Raw genomic sequence first — 24881 nt, 5'->3', positions numbered from 1 at the left:
ATCTGTTTTTTGTATGCCGGCATGACCACGGCCGAGATGGCGTGGTCAAATTCCCGCCCCTTTTTGTGTGCTGGTATGTGTGCCGACCGCTGGCAAGTGCGCCAGCATGAACTGTGTGGTGGCTTTTTTGGAGGCTGGCATAGCACCGACATGAACTTTGGCCGATGGCATGGCCGCTGACATGATCTATGTCTGCGGGCCTTTTAAAATTTATGCGTGGACATGTTGGGGAACGTAGTAATTTCAAAAAATTTCCTACGCACACGCAAGATCATGGTGATGCATAGCAACGAGAGGGGAGAGTGTGTCCACGTACCCTCGTAGACCGAAAGCGGAAGCGTTAGCACAACGCGGTTGATATAGTCGTACGTCTTCACGATCCGACCGATCAAGTACCGAACGTACGGCACCTCCGAGTTCAGCACACGTTCAGCTCGATGACGTCCCTCGAACTCCGATCCAGCCGAGCTTTGAGGGAGAGTTCCATATTCTACCGACGCAGGGCTTCGCCTAAGCACCGCTACGATATTATCGAGGTGGATTATGGTGGAGGGGGGCACCGCACACGGCTAAGAGATCAAGAGATCAATTGTTGTGTCTAGAGGTGCCCCCTGCCCCCGTATATAAAGGAGCGGAGGGAGAGGCGGCCAGCCAGGAGGAGGCGCGCCAGGGAGGAGTCCTACTCCCACCGGGAGTAGGACTCCCTCCTTTCCTAGTTGGAGTAGGAGAAGGGGGAAGGAGGAGGGAGAGAGGAAGGAAAGGGGGGCGCCGACCCCCTCCTTGTCCCATTCGGACTAGAGGGGGAGGGGGCACGCGACCTGCCCTGGCCGCCCCTCCTCTTCTCCACTAAGGCCCATCTTGGCCCATTAAACCCCCGGGGGGGTTCCGGTAACCCCCGGTACTCCGGTAAAATCCCGATTTCACCCGGAACACTTCCGATATCCAAATATAGGCTTCCAATATATCAATCTTTATGTCTCGACCATTTCGAGACTCCTCGTCATGTCCGTGATCACATCCGGGACTTCGAACTATCTTCGGTACATCAAAACACATAAACTCATAATATAACCGTCATCGAACTTTAAGCGTGCGGACCCTACGTGTTCGAGAACTATGTAGACATGACCGAGACACGTCTCCGGTCAATAACCAATAGCGGAACCTGGATGCTCATATTGGCTCCTACATATTCTATGAAGATCTTTATCGGTCAAACCGCATAACAACATACATTGTTCCCTTTGTCATCAGTATGTTACTTGCCCGAGATTCGATCGTCGGTATCTTAATACCTAGTTCAATCTCATTACCGGCAAGTCTCTTTACTCGTTTCGTAATACATCATCCCACAACTAACTCATTTGTTGAATGCTTGCAAGGCTTATAGTGATGTGCATTACGAGTGGGCCCAGAGATACCTCTCCGACAATCGGAGTGAAAAATCCTAATCTCGAAATACGCCAACCCAACAAGTACCTCCGGAGACACCTTTAGATCACCTTTATAATCACCCAGTTACGTTGTGACGTTTGGTAGCACACAAAGTGTTCCTCCGGTAATCGGGAGTTGCATAATCTCATAGTCATAGGAACATGTATAAGTCATGAAGAAAGCAATAGCAGAATACTAAACGATCGAGTGCTAAGCAAATGGAATGGGTCAAGTCAATCACATCATTCTCCTAATGATGTGATCCCGTTAATCAAATGACAACTCATGTCAATGGCTAGGAAACATAACCATCTTTGATCAACGAGCTAGTCAAGTAGAGGCATACTAGTGACACTCTGTTTGTCTATGTATTCACACAAGTATTATGTTTTCGGTTAATACAATTCTAGCATGAATAATAAACATTTATCATGGTATAAGGAAATAAATAATAACTTTATTATTGCCTCTAGGGCATATTTCCTTCAGTCTCCCACTTGCACTAGAGTCAATAATCTAGATTACACAGTAATGATTCTAACACCCATGGAGCCTTGGTGCTGATCATGTTTTGCTCGTGGAAGAGGCTTAGTCAACGGGTCTGCAACATTCAGATCCGTATGTATTTTGCAAATTTCTATGTCTCCCACCTGGACTTGATCCCGGATGGAGTTGAAGCGTCTCTTGATGTGCTTGGTTCTCTTGTGAAATCTGGATTCCTTTGCCAAGGCAATTGCACCAGTATTGTCACAAAAGATTTTCATTGGACCCGATACACTAGGTATGACACCTAGATCGGATATGAATTCCTTCATCCAGACTCCTTCATTTGCTACTTCCAAAGCAGCTATGTACTCCGCTTCACACGTAGATCCCGCCACAACGCCTTCTTTAGAACTGCACCAACTTACAGCTCCACCGTTCAATGTAAATACGTATCCGGTTTGCGATTTAGAATCGTCCGGATCAGTGTCAAAGCTTGCATCGACGTAACTATTTACGACTAGCTCTTTGTCACCTCCATAAACGAGAAACATATCCTTAGTCCTTTTCAGGTATTTCAGGATGTTCTTGACCGCTGTCCAGTGATCCACTCCTGGATTACTTTGGTACCTCCCTGCTAAACTTATAGCAAGGCACACATCAGGTCTGGTACACAGCATTGCATACATGATAGAGCCTATGGCTGAAGCATAGGGAACATCTTTCATCTTCTCTCTATCTTCTGCGGTGGTCAGGCATTGAGTCTTACTCAACTTCACACCTTGTAACACAGGCAAAAACCCTTTCTTTGCTTGATCCATTTTGAACTTCTTCAAAACTTTGTCAAGGTATGTGCTTTTTGAAAGTCCAATTAAGCGTCTTGATCTATCTCTATGGATCTTGATGCCCAATATATAAGCAGCTTCACCGAGGTCCTTCATTGAAAAACTCTTATTCAAGTATCCCTTTATGCTATCCAGAAATTCTATATCATTTCCAATCAGCAATATGTCATCCACATATAATATCAGAAATGCTACAGAGCTCCCACTCACTTTCTTGTAAATACAGGCTTCTCCAAAAGTCTGTATAAAACCATATGCTTTGATCACACTATCAAAGCGTTTATTCCAACTCCGAGAGGCTTGCACCAGTCCATAAATGGATCGCTGGAGCTTGCACACTTTGTTAGCTCCCTTTGGATCGACAAAACCTTCCGGCTGCATCATATACAACTCTTCTTCCAGAAATCCATTCAGGAATGCAGTTTTGACATCCATTTGCCAAATTTCATAATCATAAAATGCGACAATTGCTAACATGATTCAGACAGACTTAAGCATCGCTACGGGTGAGAAAGTCTCATCGTAGTCAATCCCTTGAACTTGTCAAAAACCTTTTGCAACAAGTCGAGCTTTATAGAAAGTAACATTACCGTCAGCGTCAGTCTTCTTCTTGAAGATCCATTTATTCTCAATGGCTTGCCGATCATCGGGCAAGTCAACCAAAGTCCACACTTTGTTCTCATACATGGATCCCATCTCAGATTTCATGGCCTCAAGCCATTTTGTGGAATCTGGGCTCACCATCGCTTCTTCATAGTTCATAGGTTCATCATGGTCTAGTAACATAACCTCCAGAACAGGATTACCGTACCACTCTGGTGCGCATCTTACTCTGGTTGACCTACGAGGTTCAGTAACAACTTGATCTGAAGTTTCATGATCATCATCATTAACTTCCTCACTAATTGGTGTAGGTGTCACAGGAACCGGTTTCTGTGATGAACTACTTTCCAATAAGGGAGCAGGTACAGTTACCTCATCAAGTTCTACTTTCCTCCCACTCACTTCTTTCGAGAGAAACTCCTTCTCTAGAAAGGATCCAAATTTAGCAACAAAAGTCTTGCCTTCAGATCTGTGATAGAAGGTGTACCCAACAATTTCCTTTGGGTATCCTATGAAGACACATTTCTCCGATTTGGGTTCGAGCTTATCAGGTTGAAACTTTTTCACATAAGCATCGCAGCCCCATACTTTAAGAAACGACAACTTTGGTTTCTTGCCAAACCACAGTTCATAAGGCGTCGTCTCAATGGATTTCGATGGTGCCCTATTTAACGTGAATGCAGTCGTCTCTAAAGCATAACCCCAAAATGATAGCGGTAAATCAGTAAGAGACATCATAGATCGCACCATATCTAGTAAAGTACGATTACGACGTTCGGACACACCATTACGCTGTGGTGTTCCGGGTGGCGTGAGTTGCGAAACTATTCCGCATTGTTTCAAATGAAGACCAAACTCGTAACTCAAATATTCTCCTCCACGATCAGATCGTAGAAACTTTATTTTCTTGTTACGATGATTTTCCACTTCACTCTGAAATTCTTTGAACTTTTCAAATGTTTCAGACTTATGTTTCATTAAGTAGATATACCCATATCTGCTTAAATCATCTGTGAAGGTGAGAAAATAACGATACCCGCCGCGAGCCTCAATATTCATTGGACCACATACATCTGTATGTATGATTTCCAGCAAATCTGTTGCTCGCTCCATAGTTCCGGAGAACGGCGTTTTAGTCATCTTGCCCATGAGGCACGGTTCGCAAGTACCAAGTGATTCATAATCAAGTGGTTCCAAAAGTCCATCAGTATGGAGTTTCTTCATGCGCTTTACACCAATATGACCTAAATGGCAGTGCCACAAATAAGTTGCACTATCATTATCAACTCTGCATCTTTTGGCTTCAATATTATGAATATGTGTATCACTACTATCGAGATTCAACAAAAATAGACCACTCTTCAAGGGTGCATGACCATAAAAGATATTACTCATATAAATAGAACAACCATTATTCTCTGATTTAAATGAATAACCGTCTCGCATCAAACAAGATCCAGATATAATGTTCATGCTCAACGCTGGCACCAAATAACAATTATTCAGGTCTAAAACTAATCCCGAAGGTAGATGTAGAGGTAGCGTGCCGACCGCGATCACATCGACTTTGGAACCATTTTCCACGCGCATCGTTACCTCGTCCTTAGCCAATCTTCGCTTAATTCGTAGTCCCTGTTTCGAGTTGCAAATATTAGCAACAGAACCAGTATCAAATACCCAGGTGCTACTGCGAGCATTAGTAAGGTACACATCAATAACATGTATATCAGATATACCTTTGTTCACCTTGCCATCCTTCTTATCCGCCAAATACTTGGGGCAGTTCCGCTTCCAGTGACCAGTATGTTTGCAGTAGAAGCACTCAGTCTCAGGCTTAGGTCCAGACTTGGGTTTCTTCTCCTGAGCAGCAACTTGTTTGCTGTTCTTCTTGAAGTTCCCCTTCTTCTTCCCTTTGCCCTTGTTCTTGAAACTGGTGGTCTTGTTGACCATCAACACTTGATGCTCCTTCTTGATTTCTACCTCCGCAGCTTTTAGCATTGCGAAGAGCTCGGGAATCATCTTATCCATCCCTTGCATGTTATAGTTCATCACGAAGCTCTTGTAGCTTGGTGGCAGTGATTGAAGAATTCTGTCAATGACGCTATCATCCGGAAGATTAACTCCCAGTTGAATCAAGTGATTGTTATACCCAGATATTCTGAGTATATGCTCACTGACAGAACTATTCTTCTCCATCTTACAGCTGTAGAACTTATTGGAGACTTCATATCTCTCAATCCGGGCATTTGCTTGAAATATTAACTTCAACTCCTGAAACATCTCATATGCTCCATGACGTTCAAAACGTCGTTGAAGTGCCGGTTCTAAGCCGTAAAGCATGGCACACTGAACTATCGAGTAGTCATCAGCTTTGCTCTGCCAGACGTTCATAACATCTGGTGTTGCTCCTGCAGCAGGTCCGGCACCTAGCGGTGCTTCCAGGACGTAATTCTTCTGTGCAGCAATGAGGATAATCCTCAAGTTAAGGACCCAGTCCGTGTAATTGCTACCATCATCTTTCAACTTTGCTTTCACAAGGAATGCATTAAAATTCAACGGAACAACAACACGGGCCATCTATCTACAATCAACATAGACAAGCAAAATACTATCAGGTACTAAGTTCATGATAAATTTAAGTTCAATTAATCATATTACTTAAGAACTCCCACTTAGATGGACATCCCTCTAATCCTCTAAGTGATCACGTGATCCAAATGAACTAAACCATGTCTGATCATCACATGAGATGGAGTAGTTTCAATGATGAACATCACTATGTTGATCATATCTACTATATGATTCACGCTCGACCTTTCGGTCTCAGTGTTCCGAGGCCATATCTGCATATGCTAGGCTCGTCAAGTTTAACCTGAGTATTCTGCGTGTGCAACTGTCTTGCACCCGTTGTATTTGAACGTAGAGCCTATCACACCCGATCATCACGTGGTGTCTCAGCACGAAGACCTTTCGCAACGGTGCATACTCAGGGAGAACACTTATACCGTGATAATTTAGTGAGAGATCATCTTATAATGCTACCATCAATCAAAGCAAGATAAGATGCATAAAAGATAAACATCACATGCAATCAATATAAGTGATATGATATGGCCATCATCATCTTGTGCTTGTGATCTCCATCTCCGAAGCACCGTCATGATCACCATCGTCACCGGCGCGACACCTTGATCTCCATCGTAGCATCGTTGTCGTCTCGCCAACTTATGCTTCTACGACTATCGCTACCGCTTAGTGATAAAGTAAAGCATTACAAGGCATTTGCATTGCATACAATAAAGCGACAACCATATGGCTCCTGCCAGTTACCGATAACTCGGTTACAAAACATGATCATCTCATACAATAAAATATAGCATCATGCCTTGACCATATCACATCACAACATGCCCTGCAAAAACAAGTTAGACGTCCTCTACTTTGTTGTTGCAAGTTTTACGTGGTTGCTACGGGCTGAGCAAGAACCGTTCTTACCTACGCATCAAAACCACAACGATAGTTTGTCAAGTTAGTGCTGTTTTAACCTTCTCAAGGACCGGGCGTAGCCACACTCGGTTCAACTAAAGTTGGAGAAACTGACACCCGCTAGCCACCTGTGTGCAAAGCACGTCGGTAGAACCAGTCTCGCGTAAGCGTACGTGTAATGTCGGTCCGGGCCGCTTCATCCAACAATACCGCCCCGAACCAAAGTATGACATGTTGGTAAGCAGTATGACTTATATCGCCCACAACTCACTTGTGTTCTACTCGTGCATATAACATCTACGCATAAAACCTGGCTCGGATGCCACTGTTGGGGAACGTACTAATTTCAAAAAAATTCCTACGCACACGCAAGATCATGGTGATGCATATCAACGAGAGGGGAGAGTGTGTCCACGTACCCTCGTAGACCGAAAGCGGAAGCGTTAGCACAACGCGGTTGATGTAGTCGTACGTCTTCACGATCCGACCGATCAAGTACCGAACGTACGGCACCTCCGAGTTCAGCACACGTTCAGCTCGATGATGTCCCTCGAACTCCGATCCAGCCGAGCTTTGAGGGAGAGTTCATTCAGCACGACGGCGTGGCGACGATGATGATGTTCTACCGACGCAGGGCTTCGCCTAAGCACCGCTACGATATTATCGAGGTGGATTATGGTGGAGGGGGGGGGGCACCGCACACGGCTAAGAGATCAATTGTTGTGTCTAGAGGTGCCCCCCTGCCCCCGTATATAAAGGAGCAAGGGGGGAGAGGCGGCCGGCCAGGAGGAGGCGCGCCAGAGAGGAGTCCTACTCCCACCGGGAGTAGGACTCCCTCCTTTCCTAGTTGGAGTAGGAGAAGGGGGAAGGAGGAGGGAGAGAGGAAGGAAAGGGGGGCGCCGCCCCCCTCCTTGTCCAATTCGGACTAGAGGGGGAGGGGGCGCGCGGCCTGCCCTGGCCGCCCCTCCTCTTCTCCACTAAGGCCCATCTTGGCCCATTAAACCCCTCGGGGGGGGGGGGGGTTCTGGTAACCCCCGGTACTCCGGTAAAATCCCGATTTCACCCGGAACACTTCCGATATTCAAATATAGGCTTCCAATATATCAATCTTTATGTCTCGACCATTTCGAGACTCCTCGTCATGTCCTTGATCACATCCGGGACTCCGAACTATCTTCGGTACATCAAAACACATAAACTCATAATATAACCGTCATCGAACTTTAAGCGTGCGGACCCTACGGGTTCGAGAACTATGTAGACATGACCGAGACACGTCTCCGGTCAATAACCAATAGCGGAACCTGGATGCTCATATTGGCTCCTACATATTCTATGAAAATCTTTATCGGTCAAACCGCATAACAACATACGTTGTTCCCTTTGTCATCGGTATGTTACTTGCCCGAGATTCGATCGTCGGTATCTTAATACCTAGTTCAATCTCGTTACCGACAAGTCTCTTTACTCATTCCGTAATACATCATCCCGCAACTAACTCATTAGTTGCAATGCTTGCAAGGCTTATAGTGATGTGCATTACCGAGTGGGCCCAGAGATACCTCTCCGACAATCGGAGTGACAAATCCTTATCTCGAAATACGCCAACCCAACAAGTACCTTCGGAGACACCTGTAGAGCACCTTTATAATCACCCAGTTACGTTGTGACGTTTGGTATCACACAAAGTGTTCCTCCGGTAAACGGGAGTTGCATAATCTCATAGTCATAGGAACATGTATAAGTCATGAAGAAAGCAATAGCAGAATACTAAACGATCGAGTGCTAAGCTAATGGAATGGGTCAAGTCAATCACATCATTCTCCTAATGATGTGATCCCGTTAATCAAATGACAACTCATGTCAATGGCTAGGAAACATAACCATCTTTGATCAACGAGCTAGTCAAGTAGAGGCATACTAGTGACACTCTGTTTGTCTATGTATTCACACAAGTATTATGTTTCCGGTTAATACAATTCTAGCATGAATAATAAACATTTATCATGATATAAGGAAATAAATAATAGCTTTATTATTGCCTCTAGGGCATATTTCCTTCAGGACATGAAATGGGCCGCGAGCATTGGGCACACGACTGATCCAAATCAAAAAGAGGGTGGACGCCAAGCGGGCGGCTGACCCAAATGGACAAAAAACGGACAAAGCGCGTGTCCGTTTGGGTCGGCGTGTTGGAGTTGCTCTTATGCAATGTGGTGTTGGTTTACTTTGTGGATTCCCACCTCTCCAACGGCGATTATCTCCCCTCCAAGGGAGTGAACATCGAAATAAATCTTCGTTTCCTCGTGCCTTTGATTGTCCCTAACCGTAGCTCGTTCATCTGCGTTTTACTTTGGTCCCTTGACCTTGCAAGCATCATAAATATTGTAGAGACCTATTCACACCCCGGCCCCCTCACAGATCCATCTCGATCCATTCAGACAGGAGGAAAAGCATGAGGCAGTGGAGAGATACAATAATGCAGGGTCAATGCTCGAGGACTTCATATAAAACCAAACAAAGAAACTACAAAACTTAGAACTAATTGTGTCATTTTGCTATTTTCACTTTCTGGTTTGAATTTTGCTAATTAAAATGAAGAAACTCAACCATAATCAACAATTTTGGGATATTGACCTTTTTACGTGATGATCAAATTGGATGAATGGTTGAGGACATCACAAACTGTATTGACCTTTTTTCTCTGTTTTTCGTATACACAAACTTCTGAATAGTCCCTTTTGTAAGATTGCCAAATGAAATAATCATACATTAGCTACTGATTTATCATTCTTGTCTCCATTCTGAAACAACATTTGTTCCGTTGGATTTTCTTCACTCGGAGGTACCGATTCTTTTCTCTTTCCCCAAAGGAAAAGATAGAGCCCAGCTAGAATCATGAACATGCCTAGAACACTGCAGGCATGTAAACAGATCGATTATTAATTGCAAGGAAAACTCAGCAACAATTTTTAAGAAAATAATGTTAGTAATTGGCGATGCATATTCTGGTATATACCTACGGTCTTAAGAACGTTAGCCAAAATCTGCACTTATTAACATAGGATGGAGAGAAGTGGTAAGCATACCTCCCAACGGACAGATCATGGCCGAGAAGCAACGAGTCAAGAATAGTAGTGAAGAACACCGTCACGGCGCAAAACATGGCCGGATAGGTTGGCCCACGCTGCGTGACGACCCACGAAATCATCACAAACTTGGCAGCAGTGTTGAGTATTGCCTGCAGCAAGATGTAAATGAGGACCTTCAACTGAGAGCCACAAAGTGAACTGATGCACAACAAAAGGAATAGCCGAATAGTTTTACCGAGTACACAATGGTGAGCAAGCTCATGTTCCATTTGAGCGCCCATGTTGCCTTCTCTCTGTTCATGGCAACCCCGACGACAGCCGTTTGGATGCTCCCCACGAAGCATGTAGCGACAGTGGACCAGTACTTGTATGGGAACACTTTTAGCATCTGAGCCTGCTCATTACAAACTCATATATAATTAAGCTGTATTGGTCACACTTTGCTTAAGAATTAAAAAAAAGGTAATACTCCCTCGGAGGAGTAGTTGAATTTTGCATGAAATACCTGTACAAAATTAATGATATATAGGTAATACTATTTATTTGAGACTTTGCAATGGTGAGTTGTTGCTTATATGTTTGTTATATACCTGTACTGTGTACCAAACGGCGAGGCTGAGGCTGCTGGTGATGAGCAAGATGGTTCCACGCACATGGTGGTGACCAAAAGCAGCTCCGGCTTGCTTCGGGTGGTAGCCGATGATATTTGTGGGCCAAAGGTGCAGCACCTTGCCCTTGTACAGGCTGATCACCAGCGTTCCTCCAACACAGACTAGGGTTCCAATGACCTTGATGTTCCCCACCAGGCTCCTCATGTCCAGTGGCTCCTTCCTGAGAAAAAAAAACAGTCGGTTGTTGCAGTTCCTTCCTCTATGGCCCCAATATTCCTATAGTAGGCGTTTGTGATTATATTTCCATCTTGTTTACCTGAAAAGGACCGCGAGGATGAAGGCGGCAATCGGTATGATGTTATAGAAGTTAACTGCGTATCCTGGCGATGTGTCTCCAAGGCCAATGTAGGCGAAACCAGGAATTGTGAATCTGGAAGGTGACAGCAACAATCACTACTACTTTGTGCGTAGATATTTATCAGAACCATTGCCGAACTGAGATGATGTGAACGAAATGACTAACCCCACAAGTGCACTGGTGAAAATCCATATGAACGCCTTCAGTTTAAGCTCCTTCAACCTCCCTCTACATGAGGTGATGAGGGTAAGTAAACAGATAATCATTTGCAAAATATTTCTATATCACGACACATTTTGATAATTACTTGCCAAATGTTCCCTGTCATATGACAACCATGAGAAGGAGAAAAATATGCTAAAATAACAGTAGTTAATTAGAGCTAACTTCTCAAAGAACATCGCCAAGGGGATGGTCAAGATGGCGCCAAGGAAGAAGCGGTACGTGAGCAAGGTCCAAGCAAGTGAACCACTGTCCACCACCACCTTCGTGAGCAACATTAACCCTGTCGTGAAAATTTGGATCAACAACATGAAGATGGCAGGCCACCATTCCATCACGTTCGTCGAGCCCCCCATTACTGTCGCTGGACGTACGTGGTGGAGAATTGGAGAATGGAGATAGCCTTTGAGCAAAGTGACAAGGAGGGAATGGCAAAGCTACGGGGAGGGAGGGGAGATGAGTGCTGGCTCTAACAACTCACCAAGTGCTTGTCATTCTTTATGTGTGAGCTAGTGGCGTGCATGTACAGAGAACTTGTGTTTGCAAGATGTCTACACCCTCTAATTTTTCTCTTTATGTTTGAGGGATATATAATAGTTATTCCTCAATCTCTAAAAAATAAATATTTGAATATGGGTGGGCGGTGCATGCTCTGTTAGCTATACAGAGAACTTGTGTTTGCATCTAATTAGCTATACTTTCAACTTTCTAATCTTTCAGATTTAGGGCCTGCTCTGTTAGCTACATGCCTCCAATTAATTAATAAAGTAATTCCTAGTCTTTTGTCGTAGACTTGGTTTCATTCGAGTAATGAGCTAAACCTGTATCATGTACTCCCTCCAGTCCAAATTAATTGACACAACTTTAGTACTAAATCTATGTCAATTAATTTGGATCGGAGGGAGTACGTAGTCTGTAGGATACTAGTGGAATTTCCTTGTAAGCCTTTCGTGGTGAAATACTACTCGTTCGGCGGAGGGCTTCCAAAGACATCGTGAGCTAAACCCATGCTGGTAAATAACCACATGAGAAACATGCAAGGTTGTTGCCATGAAAGGCTAGTGAGATCCCGGGGCTGGACTTGCACGGCATCGCGGCAGGTGGCCGGTGATGCGAGAGGTCCGTTTGACGGCTTGTGTGGGATGACGTTGGTGAGCGATGGTCTGAGTCGCCTGCTCGGGGAGAGGTGATGACGATGACATTGCAGACAACCTTGGCGGTGTCCCCTTGTCGGTGGTGTGTGTGGTCTCGTCGGTGCCAAGTCGACCGGGGTGCCCTTTCTTGTGGGCGTGTTGTAGCGGTTTTCGCCCGGGTCTTCGTTAATTAACCAAGCAATTTGTTTCCGTTTTTGTTTATTAATGAGATGAGGCAAAGCTTTTGCCTTCGTTTCGAAAAAAAAGGCTAGTGAGATCCTGGGATTTTTTTTTTTGAGAGAAATAGCTGGACTTTGCTGCATTTTTTATTGATTTTTTTAAAAAGATCCTGGGAAATATGTGTGGCATATCAGATTTGATATGGTTACGATTCCCACGCCTACAAACCCAGTATAGCTTCTTTGTCCATCAGGAAAGAAGATAAACAACCTATCTAGCTAAACACAGTACAGAAGTAACAGACCACATGCTGGCGACACGGTGAACGCAACAGACAAACACGCCATAGACAAACACGAACCATATATTGGTCCAGCAGGGAAGAACATAACAGATCAATATGAATGCAAAGATCATGCATATTGTAATTTCTGATCATGAGGTGGTGCTAGTGTATCCAATTACTCCCTCCGTTTGAAATTACTTGTCTCGAAAATGGATGTATCTAGAACTAAAATACGTCTAGATACATCTATTTCTGTGACGAGTAATTCCGAACGGAGGGAGTAGTTTTAATTTACGAGCGTAATTTTCGTTGTTGCGGCCTTAAGTGTTACTTGTAGACCATATTGTCTAACTTTGTGACAATGATTATGAACAAGTGTTATAGGTCTTTGCAAAGTCTGATTCCCAAATGACATCCGAGCAGCTTTGTAAAAAATACAGAGCTACAGAGCTCCTGGGATGTAAAAAATACAGAGATTTTTTTTTTTGAAATGTTTTGCTATGTTTTCGACCGGGCGTAGGCCTAGCCAGTAGCCACTACTTCCCCTTGATTCCCTAATGGTGTGATGACCCTCCATACTACTTATAAGGCGGGCGCCCAAGGTTGCGTTGTTGTCATGTTTACAGTTCCCACCGCCAAACTCAGTAGCTTCTTCGGCCACCAGGAAAGAAGACAAATGGTCTGTCAAGCTAAACTTGTCTGGAGACTACTCCCTCTGTAAAGAAATAGTCTTTCGTGGTCTAAACAATCTTATACTCCCTCCGTTCGGAATTACTCGTCATAGAAATGGATGTATCTAGACGTATTTTAGTTCTAGATACATCCATTTTCGAGACAAGTAATTTCAAACAGAGGGAGTACTTTTTTAGGAGTACATGCTAGTGACACGGCGGCAACAGGCAAACACAACATGCCATCCACCCATAGGCACACACGAACCACATATCAATATAAGTGCAAAGAAGGAATTCAATCACGTCACGTCATGAATATAATCGATCAGAAATGCATGCACGCATAAATTAATAAGTGCTCCCTCTAACAACTTTGTACTAAACCAGCGATAATTAATATGAATCAGAGGGAGTAATAATAAAATCTTGAAGATGAGATGCATGGGCGGTGAGAAGAGTAGCGACGACGTACGGCTCAAAGATGAGGGCGAGAGGGACGACGAGGGCGGCGCCGAGGAAGAAGCGGTAGGTGAGGAGGGCGAAGACCATGAGGCCGGCGTCGACCACCACCTTGGTGAGCAGCAGCTGCCCCGTGGTGAACAGCTCGATGAGCACCATGCAGATCGCCGGCCCCCACTCCGACTTAAACGACGACCCCATCAATAGATTTTCGATCGAGACGACGAGAACTTGGTTGATCAGCCAACAAGAATAGGAGTTCTGTGATGCGAGTTGCGGGGGTCGAGTGGGATGGGCGATCGATGCGCCAAGCACTGGAGTGAAGTAACAAACCAGGGGAGAGGAGAGATTCTTGTGGAATCGGGCGGGCGGGCGAGCTGCAGGCCGTGTGACCCATTCTTCGCTCCTAGCTAGATTCACGCTCAACTGCTACAGCAAGTTCAGTCTGCTTGGTAGAGAGTAGATTCAGTCAGTCTATTGGGCAGATTCTTTAGTCGGACTTTTCCTTTTTCTTTCAATACTTCGGCTTAGTTTGTTTTACCTTTTCTTTTTTTATTTTTTTATTTCTATTTCCACCTTTTTGTTGTCTATTTATGTTCTTTTTCTTCTTGGATACTTACTTTTAACATCTTTTTTTAGAGTACATGAATATATATTCAAAATGTGTATGAATATTAAAAAAAACTAGCTATGAACTATTTCTAAAAAATACATGAACCTTTTTGTATATACAAACATTTTTATATACGCGGTGGAATTTTTATTCATATGTACATACATCAACACTTTTTCATTTTTAGTGATACCATTTTTTCCATGTTAAAAACTGATTACTATTTTAAGAAAAATCTTTGAAATAATCCGGTTCGGAAACAATTATGGTACACACATGGGGTTTGCTTGGTCGCGCCTCTTCTCTTCTTTCCCACACCCGGTGCTGCACCGGTGGCCAGGACTTCCCTCTACCGCTCTCTTCAATGTCTTGTTTGTTGGTTGTATGTTCCTCGCCAAGCTAACGCCTCCTTGAGTTGCCCCCCTGCGTTTTCATTTGGGATCCATAGTTTTCACAGCTTTTGCACTTTTGTTCTCCGAAAGTTAGTTATCCTCAACAAAAGATGTGCTATTTGATCCCCATATTATATGCTTTACATAAGAGGCTTGTTTGTTCTTAAATCTTATTTCGCCATGCACTACTAGGAAATACCTTATAGGTAGATGCTTAGCAGTAGCGCCGGGTAAGAGCCCCACGCTATTGATAAGTTTTTTTTTAAAAGGAGGCTTACCCCCGGCCTCTGCATCCGAAGAATGCATGCAGCCATCTTTATTAAAAACGAAGTTCAAAACAAAAATAGTCTTATCTCCATTACAGCTCGCAAGAGGAGCGAAAATTAAAGAGTTATCAAAGCCACAACCGGCATGTGTAAAAGAATAGAATATTAAACGCCTATTCTATTAAGAGACCGCCATCCAAACCGGTTGAATATATCCCGTGCTACCGTCTCACATTGGATGCACCCAGTAACCAAAGGCTCCCTGGACTCCATACGAGTGAGTAAGGATCACGTACGGATCCAAGCAGTAGCTCTGAAAATGACCTGCAAGAATGTTAAGGAATATTGTCTGTTAAAGATCATATCATTTCTGCAGTTCCATATAGCCCAAAAAAGCGCACATATTCCAATCCGAATACGAGACGCAGTAAGCAAATCTATACCAGCTAGCCAGGTCCCAAATAAACCTTCAATGCTAGTTGGTGGATTAATGTTAAAGGCTATATGAATCGATTGCCAGAGTAATCTCGCGAGGGGGCATTCTATAAATAAGTGTTGTATTGTCTCATCCACTACAAGGATACACCCTATAAAGCAACACATATTGTACAACGTTTTGACTATAAGTTGCAAAATTCACAAGAGATATGCATATAAGCGTTGCAGCATATGCGTTGTCGACTTCTTGTTCGTGACCATAGTGTCCTACATAGATTGCAACAGATCTTATATGTTGTCATGTATGTGTTGCAAATTATATCTGCTATAAGACTGCAAATATACATAATTAAAAATAAAAGTTAATTAGACGCCGGTACACATAAGGAGTGTGGCGTGAAAATTCGTTCGGCAAAAATCAAATTTGGCATAGTCCCTTCCATTTATTCTCTGATCCAGGTCATTGGAGGAGGCACATGGTGGGCCACGCTCCACCCTAAAATTTCAATATGTATTTAATATTTGTTTAGTGTATATAAAAAATTGTTCAACGTGTTGTTCAAAATTGTTCAACGTATATTACAAAAATATTCAATGTATATTTAGAATTTGTTCATCAAATATCACAAAAATGTACACCGTGTAGTTAGAAATTGTTCGGCGTATGTTAAAAAAATGAAATGTATATTTTAAACTTATAAAATTCAATAAATGTTTGGATTTTCAAATTCTTTTCGTGGTTTCAATAATTATTCACTTTTTACTAAAAATCACGTTTTAAAAAAATGTTCGAGTTTCAAAATTTGTTCAAGAAAACGTCCTTATGTCTTGAACGAATTATTAAAAAAGGATCTGCCGCTGTACATAATAGGTAAATTTGAGCGCTGTAATTTAACACATGCTCAGTCGTTAGTTCAGTGGCGCGTTATCACTAGGTCGGTTGTTTTTCGTGACATTTCCTTTTAGTGAGAATGGGCCGGCCCGTTTTGCAGGACCTCTCTAAAAAAATGGTAATATAAGAGATGGGCTTGGAGGAAAAAAAGCCCAATAACAGCCTACCCTGCTCGTCGCGTCGTGCCGAAGCGGAAGCAGCCACGCACGGTCGGTCAACCCTGTTTCTCCAGTCTCGGGAATATTCGATCCGCCGCCTGGAAGCCAGACGAGCCGCCTGCCTCGCCGTCCTTGCCCGGCCGCCCGGAGCCACCGGTAGACCGCCCTGTGATCCTGACCGGCCTGAAGGCTGACACCCGCGACTTGCCACTGCCTGCCCCGCTTGGTGCCCGGCCGGCTGCTGTCCAATCAGGTGCGCAGGGCGCACCACCGTGCCCTGCTGACCGGACTACCGGAGCTACCCACTTCCAGTCCGCTCCGCGGTCGCTTCCTCAGCCGCTGATCCTCCGGTCCTCCCCAATCCACATCCCCTGCTCAGCTCAGAGAGGTATCTCATCCCGGCGTCCCCTGATCTCTGAATCTCCATGCTTTGGACGAAATTACATTATGAAACTTATATGCAGTAATGCCTAGTTTGGCAGTGTAGTTTTTAAAATACCGCAGTATTCCAAAACTTCGGTATTGGCAATGAATACTACAGTTTCTGAAAACATCAATTTTGTCAGTTCTAATGAAACTACTGATATGTTTGGCTGGTACTGTTTTACAGTAGTTGTAGAAACCATAGGTGTTAATTGTGCTTTCAGGTTAATTGTGATTTCAGGTTAATTGTGCTTTTAGGTTACAAACCAAGCTGTATGGTAGTCAAGGACATGATGACACTAGCGTTTTCTAAAACTAAAAAAAAAAAACAATGTATCAGGAATACAACTGCTTATGAAACTACAGTTGTTGGTTTAGCCAAACACCTCACAGTATTTAAAACTACAGTTTTTGTAGAAACCATAGTATTCTGATAATACTTCATATCCAAACAGGGCCTAATATTTGTTATTTTTATGCAGTGTGCAATGGATTTAGAGTCCACCAAATTACTATTGCGATTTCCAAGAGAAAGTACACAGTACTCAGCTGGTGTAATTGAATTTCTGGAGTTTGCATATAAAGATTTGAGGTAATAGCACCAGCAGTCCCAGAACTTGCACAGGATGTGATGATCTGGTCCAAAACTTGCAAAAGACAACTATTGAGTCCCACAACTTGCAGCCAATGTGCAAATCTAGTCCTAGCCAATCGTAGCACGACAAGTGGAGCCTAGTCAGCACAGCCAGTCAGCGCAGCACACTTTACATTTACCCCCCTGGCCTATTCACTAATGAACCCGCACTACACCACCTGAGTTTAACTGCATGGTATATTCCTGGAATATCCTCCTCAGCTCACTCACCTCTCTGCTTCTGTCGACGAGGCCCTGCTCCAGCTCGCCGCCGCCGTCCAGCAAGCCGCCGCCGTCCGTCCAGCTCGCCGCCATGGTGTCTTGGAGTGAAGGATCCAGCTCGTCGTCCGACGGCTACTCTGTCACAAGTGAGGTTAGCTCCAGTACTTACATTCATACTCACTGGCATTTAGGGTTAGGTAAAAAATGGGGAATTTTTGCTAACAAGAATATGTTGTAGGCTCCTGCTGCTCTTTTCTGCTCTGAATGGACAGGCCTGCTTCAGATCTTGCAGCTAGATGTGAGCACCAATGTGTCTGTGAGAAGTTTGTGTCGTTTGAATCAGTTGACAGTGGAAGGAGGTATCTTGCTTGTCCACAAAAGGTGAGTAGATCTACAGTTGCTTGAGATTCTTGGAATGTGTCATGTTACTGTCATCTGTGTAAGCTTATAGTGTGTCATGTAACTGTGCTTTAGTTCAGCACCTAATATAGTTAACTGAGGAAAATTCTGTTGACTGAAGAAAAGTGCAGTTAATTAACTGAAAATTTCAGTTAACTGCATCTTGTTTTTGTGCAGAAGTATTGGTTATGCTAAGAATTGATATTATGTTTGTTGTGCCATAGTGTTGTAAATATATTGAATGATTGACAGTGTAATTAATATAGTTTTACCAGAAGTTATGTTGTAAGAGTAGATTAATAGTGCTCCATGCTTTGCCATTTACCTAAAATTGTTTTTTTTCTTATTTGGTAGGAAATACCAAAATGCAACTATGTGGAGTGGATTGACCCTGAATGGCCTGCCACTCTGAAGATGAGTTTAGCCAGGGTTTGGGGCATGTATGATGATGAGAACAAGCTAAGGCTCAGGGAAAGTGTAGTTCTTGCTGAAGAAAATTTTAGGGTTGTGAAAGAGAAAGAAAAGATGGAAAATGATCTGAGGTTTTTTAAACTAGATTTTGCTAAGATGGTGGGTGACAAGGAGCAGGCAATTACTGAATTGGGCAATGCAAGACTTGCTCTTTCTGACCTAAAGGAAGAGCTTGAGAAGAAGAAGATGTCTGATAAATCTACCACTAGCATTCATCAGGTTGTGAGGGCTAAGGCAGAGAAAGAGAGGGATGAGATGAAGCAACAGATGGACAGCATGAAGGAAGAGTTGGACAAAGTGGTGTTATAGAGGGATGAGCTGAATATGCAGTAATAGCTTTCCTCAGCTCAACCACATCAGCAAAGACCATCCCTACTTTAAATATAGGGTTTTTGATGTCCACCTTGGAACTGAAAGCTTTGAACTTGTACATCAGTTGCTCTTCTTCTTCTCTTGAAAGATTCAAATCTTCATCATCAAGTTCATAGTCAGGTTCCACCTCTTCCTCCTCTTGCTCAGCTTCTTCATCAACATCAAAGTCAATGTTCTCTTCATAAAGATCATCATCTCCATCATCTATGTCATAATCACTGTCAATGAAATCTGAATCTGAAAGCACTACATCTTCTGCAACATCAGTTAGCAAATGATCTTCTTCAGCAAAATCAGTCAGCAAGTGATCTTCTTCAGCAAAATCAGTCAAGTGATCTTCTTCAGCAAAATCAGTCAACAGTTGTTCTTCTACTGCAACATCAATCAGCAAGTGCTCTCCTTGTGCAACATCAGTAAGCAAAAGCTCTTCTTCTGCAACATTAGCCTGCAAGATGTCTGCTTCTGTCTCATGTGCTGCAAAGTCTGAAATTGGATCTTCATCATTGACTGAGATGATGCTGTGAGAACTGGCTGCAACAACATTTGGGTTTACCACACTGACAGGATTCTCAACTGATCCCACTGTACATATCAAATCTTGCCTGAAATTGCTGATGAAATCTGAATGATCAACCATGATTGCAAGAACCTTATGCTGAGCACTGGCAGTTATCATTTGCTTCACATCCTCATCACCTATGATTCTCAGCATACCATCTGAAACTGTTTTGTCAGGCATGCACCAATAAATGATGTGCTCATTGACAGGATATCCCGACCATAGCAGGTGCTCTTCAATGACTGCATATGAGAATGTACCTGCATCAACATAGTCAAGCACCTCCACTGAAGGATTATAGTACTCCATGTTATTTATTGGTCCACAGAATAGTCCACCATGCTCCAGTTCTAATGTGAAGAAAGGGGTGTCCACACTAAGTCCCATTGCTGAATCACAAACTACAACCACACAGTGCATAATGTAAGCACAAGCATCAAAAAAGATGACTGAATAAATACATTTAACTGCATCTTCAAGTCACTGAACAAAAAATTCAGCTATCTTCAGAAACTGAGTTAACTGAATTTTTTCAGATAACTGCAACTTCCAACTGAATTCAGTTAACAGAATAAATTCAGTTAACTACAACTTGCAAATTAACTCAACAAAAGCAGTAACAAACTAAGTTAGCACGGCTAATGTACAAACTAAGCTTTAATCCACTACTTATCTCAAGCCGTGCCCTACATTGGCCAAATAAAGTTCAGACTTTTTACACTGCAGATGCTGCCCCCTACGCACAAACCCTAGGCCAAATTGGCATGTATTTGCAAAACAGTATGTACGCCATGAACCTTAAGTCTCACCGGAAAACATTCAAAACAAGAACCCTAGGTTCTTGCCTAAAATCGCCAATTTCACCCAAAACCCTAGACTACAATCGACTACCCGAAGACCAGCCTGACGTCGCGGGAACCACTACAACCACTAACTACCAAACAATGTGCCTGAAACGAGCTCAGAGCAGGGCGATCCAACAGGGAGGAGAACACTAACCAAGAGGGTTGACATCGAGCAGAGAGAGGACGACAGAGCAGAGAGGATGAGACAACTAACCATAATCCGGAGGGTTGACACCGAACGGCCGAACTTGGTGCGCGGTAGGCGGTGGCTGCACACCGCCGGTGAAGTTCGGCGACGACGCCATTGGGGGAGAGGGCGACGAGCGCAGCCAGCACGGCCTCCTGTCAGTCGGTCACGGACAGGGGGGAGAGGGCGACGAATGATTGGTCGAGGGGGAGTGAGACCCAATAAATTCAGGTGAAAAGTGCGGTGTAGTGTGGGTTCATTAGTGAATAGGCCAGGGGGGTAAATGCAAAGTGTGCTGCGCTGACCGGCTGTGCTGACTAGGCTCCACTTGTCGTGCTACGATTGGCTAGGACTAGATTTGCACATTGGCTGCAAGTTGTGGGACTCAATAGTTGTCTTTTGCAAGTTTTGGACCAGATCATCACATCCTATGCAAGTTCTGGGACTGCTGGTGCTATTACCTCTAAAGATTTACCAGCAGATGCAATGATCCGATGTCCATGTGAAGATTGTGTTCACACTGAAGTACTATCAAGGGATGATGCCCGTGACCATTTAATGTGGAATGGAATGCTTCAGAGCTATGACAAATGGGTTTTTCATGGCGAGTCTTCATCCGATCACAATGATGATCAACAACCACAACCTGAAACTGAAGAAAATGCTAATATGAATGAAATGATTATGGATTCAATTAGGAAAATATATGATGGTGATGTGCCTATGAGTGATAGTACAGATTTTTCAAATCCACTTCCTGATGGAGCAACTAAAGAAGCAGAAGCATTGTACAAATTAATTCAAGATTCAGAGAAGCCTTTGGGCCAGGATGTGAATTGTCTCAGCTTTCCTTACTTGCACTTTTGTTATGGTCAGATAAGTCATTTGAAGATCTACTTAATATTCTGCACATGGCTATTCCAAATGGTAAAGCTCTGCCCCAAAATTTTTACGAGGCCAAGAAGATCATATCAAAGTTTGGATTAGGATATAAAAAAATTCATGTCTGCCCAAATAACTGTCAGTTGTTCTGGAAAGAGACAGAAAATGATGATTTTTGCTCTAAATGCAATGCATCTAGGTGGAAAGATAAAATGCCCGAAACCAAGTTAACTAAAAAGGAAAGAAAGAGAGCTACCCCAATGAAAGTTCTGAGATACTTTCCAATCAAAGAGTGGCTGAAAAGGATATTCATGTGCAAAGAAACAGCAACTCTAGCTCGATGGCATGATGAAGGGCGCACCAAGCAGCATGGAGTGCTACGGCATCCAGCAGATTCCGAGGCATGGAAGAAATTTGATGAGAAGCATGGGTTTGCAGATGATTGTCGTAATATTCGGTTTGGCATAGCAACAGATGGATTTAATCCATATGGGATGCTGATCAATAAATATAGTTGTTGGCCAGTTGTGCTAGTCATGTATAACCTGCCTCCATGGCTATGCATGAAGAAATCTTATCTGTCATTGTCTTTGATTATTCCTGGACCTAAGAGCCCTGGAGATAAGATTCATGTTTTTATGCAGCCTCTTTTAGAAGATTTGAGAGATCTTTATGTGAATGGGATGACAACCTATGATGCATCCGAACAGAAAACATTTAAACTCAGAGCGGCTGTCTTGTGGACCATAAATGATTTCCCAGCATTAGGAATGCTTGCTTCATATATGGTTCATGGAGATTATGCATGTCCACCTTGTGGTGCAAATGTATGGACCAAGCGCTTGAAATATGGCAAGAAAGCTTGTTTTATGGGTCACCGGCGATTTCTGCCACTTGATGTGGTACATTTAAAACTCTCAACCATTCGTATTTGAATTTGATATTATATATATATTCTTATTATTCGCATTGTTCCTGTATTTAGGAAGTGTTGAAAGATATTATGGACAACAACCTTGAATTAGCAGATAACAGCGGTGGAAAGACTGCATGGAAAGGAGATGCGTTGAGCAAAGTATTAGGGGATGACAAGCCTGGCCATGTACATGGTTTGGGACTAGTTCCAAACCCAAAAAAACTTTTTGATGTTTCCACTTCACGTGTATTCCAGAATACACATTTTACTTCGATGGAGGATACACCAAATGAAGATATCAAGTAAATAAAAATCAGGATGCTAAAATTACGGAACTAGAGGAGAAGATGAGAAGAATGGAAAGACAACCAAATCAGGTAAATTTCTAACAAATGTAAGCTTCATTTATTTTGTGCACTAACCTTTCCGTATTCCTATCATAGGAAACTTCAGATCCAATGGCTACAATTGGGCTTGAACCTTCGGTTGATGGACACAACTCAAACAGAAAAGTTTGTATCTTGTCAAAGTACACAATAAAATTCCTCAAATTTGACTCCAGAAATTATTTCTCATTTGATATTTATGTTATGCTATCTGTAGAGAGTGCTTGCTCCTCCGGTTGATGGACTCCAACTTGTTAAAAAACGATCAAATAATTTACAGAACAAGCCAAGTGGATCAAAAGATGCAGATTTGCAAGCATCAAACAAGAATTATGTTTCAGATAAGGTTTGTCTACTTAAATAATCTTTACAACCTGTCATTGCTGAGTTTTAAGTTGTTGTGCTTGCACTTTTTGCAATTGCATATAAAATACCCAAAACTTGATGTGTGATCATTTTATCCTAGAACAAAGAAACTATGGTTCATAATGGTGGCAGTGCACGACAACTAGAAAAATGCTCTACTGCACACAAGGTATCAACATAGTCCCATATACAAAGTTATGATCAAACTATAGTGCTCCCATGTCTATGTCTTTACTTGTTGCTATCAGAATGTTGTCCAGAACCAAGAAACTCCTCATAATTTCAGTGCTCAGCAAGGGGAAATAAATTCTGCTACACATAAGGTATATTTCCGTTACCATATACAATATGTTCAAAATATATTGCTCTGATGGTTATGTATCTACTGGTCGTCTTGCCATCAGAATGTTGTTCAGAACAAAGAAACTTTTCTTGAGAATGTTAGTGCACGTCAGGGAGATAAAACTTCTGCTGCAAACAAACGGGTATCTTTTCATAATCACATACACATTTCTGTTCAAACTATAATGCTAGCTTGTTTATTTGTTTATGACTTCTTCTTTGCTATCATACTGTTGTCCAGATCAAAAAAACAACAAAAGGTGCCAATGCAAGCAGTAAGAGTGCTCAAAGTGGTTCGCTGAGCTGGTTGGGTGCCAGTGAATTACCTGTAAGAGTGCTCATTCATTTCATATGTTCCTCTGTTTTCTTTCTATTTTTCTCATATGGTTACTTTGATTTTCTCTAACAGGCAGGAACTAAAGTATTCTTGAAGAGCCTGAAAAACCATAACAGGGATGTAGCTCTTGCTACAATTGTAAGTTGTGATCCAAACTTTAAACTTGATGGTGCTGAAATTAGGAATGAATTCTGGGCGGTGCATGTTGATATGGCACTTGTGAAAACTGAAAATTTGGTACGGAGTCGCAAAAACTGCACTACTCTCGGTAATGCAGAAAAAACAAAGATTGCATGGCCCTCAACAAAAACTGCACTATTATGGAGCATTGATTAAATAATAATAATAATAATAATAATAATAATAATAATAATAATAATAATCACACTAAATCTGTGCCAACACTTGAAGCGTTGGAAATTCTTCGTTGCCAAGTAATGGGATTTTGATTCTTCACTAGTGCAGAACCGGGCTTTAGTGCCGGTTCGTAAGGGCCTTTAGTGCCGGTTCTACAACCGGCACTAAAGAGTGGAGACTAAAGCCCTCCCTTACTACCGGTTCGGCACGAACCGGCGCTAAAGTGCCACTACGTGGCACGAGCCAGGCCTGGGTGCTGGTAGACCATTAGTACCGGTTGGTAGCACCAACCGGTACTAAATATTTGGGGGGGGGGGGTTGGTTTGATTTTTATTTTTCCATTAATTTTGTGTTTTCCATTTAATTCTTTTTTTGCTGGTATTTTACGACAGTACATATTGTACACGTTATGCATATATATAAATAGATTTTCTCGTAGAACCCATCATATATATATATAATCGAATGTCTCACAACCACCATTAATTATTCACACATACACATGTATATATATACAATTTCTCCTACATGTTGCCTTGGTGCCTTCGAAGCACGATG

At 42.8% G+C, this 24881-nt stretch overlaps 2 protein-coding genes across 3 annotated transcripts; one reads left to right on the top strand and one right to left on the bottom strand.

Moving 5' to 3' along the window:
• Positions 1-9473: 9473 nt before the first annotated feature.
• LOC109735066 (WAT1-related protein At5g64700-like) lies at positions 9474-11244 on the bottom strand. Its single transcript, XM_040386335.2, has 6 exons — positions 11078-11244; positions 10871-10984; positions 10534-10774; positions 10179-10337; positions 9941-10092; positions 9474-9767 (listed from the first exon to the last, which is right to left on the bottom strand). The coding sequence occupies exons 1-6, from the start codon at positions 11176-11178 to the stop codon at positions 9617-9619; spliced, it is 918 nt and encodes a 305-aa protein (XP_040242269.2). The 5' UTR covers positions 11179-11244; the 3' UTR covers positions 9474-9616.
• Positions 11245-21648: 10404 nt separating this feature from the next.
• LOC120962634 (uncharacterized) lies at positions 21649-24356 on the top strand. 2 transcript variants are annotated; one of them, XM_040386334.3, is made up of 9 exons: positions 22411-22521; positions 22605-22912; positions 22979-23047; positions 23139-23267; positions 23388-23456; positions 23536-23610; positions 23692-23772; positions 23871-23957; positions 24039-24356. In XM_040386334.3, exons 2-9 carry the CDS (start codon positions 22883-22885, stop codon positions 24300-24302), a joined length of 804 nt encoding a protein of 267 aa, XP_040242268.3. In that variant the 5' UTR covers positions 22411-22521; positions 22605-22882; the 3' UTR covers positions 24303-24356. The 2 variants fall into 2 exon arrangements, 1 of the variants encoding a protein (XP_040242268.3); XR_012182667.1 differs by lacking the exons at positions 23139-23267; positions 23388-23456; positions 23536-23610; ... (1 more) ...; positions 23871-23957; positions 24039-24356 and having other exon boundaries at positions 21649-22521.
• Positions 24357-24881: the final 525 nt, after the last annotated feature.

Source organism: Aegilops tauschii, chromosome 4 (assembly GCF_002575655.3).
Source record: "Aegilops tauschii subsp. strangulata cultivar AL8/78 chromosome 4, Aet v6.0, whole genome shotgun sequence".
Classification (NCBI taxonomy): Eukaryota; Viridiplantae; Streptophyta; class Magnoliopsida; order Poales; family Poaceae; genus Aegilops; species Aegilops tauschii.
The sequence above is the reverse complement of the archived record's forward strand: the minus strand, read 5'-3'. Positions and strand labels throughout refer to the sequence as shown.

Coding starts and splice junctions, on each gene's coding strand:
- LOC109735066 (XM_040386335.2), bottom strand. CDS start 11,178: ATGATTATCTGTTTACTTACCCTCATCACCTCATGTAGAGGGAGGTTG. Junction 10,093..10,178: donor TGCTCACCATTGTGTACTCG/GTAAAACTATTC, acceptor ATCTTGCTGCAG/GCAATACTCAACACTGCTGC. Junction 9,768..9,940: donor CATGATCTGTCCGTTGGGAG/GTATGCTTACCA, acceptor ACATGCCTGCAG/TGTTCTAGGCATGTTCATGA.
- LOC120962634 (XM_040386334.3), top strand. CDS start 22,883: ATGAGAAGAATGGAAAGACAACCAAATCAG. Junction 22,913..22,978: donor TGGAAAGACAACCAAATCAG/GTAAATTTCTAA, acceptor TTCCTATCATAG/GAAACTTCAGATCCAATGGC. Junction 23,958..24,038: donor TGGGTGCCAGTGAATTACCT/GTAAGAGTGCTC, acceptor TTTCTCTAACAG/GCAGGAACTAAAGTATTCTT.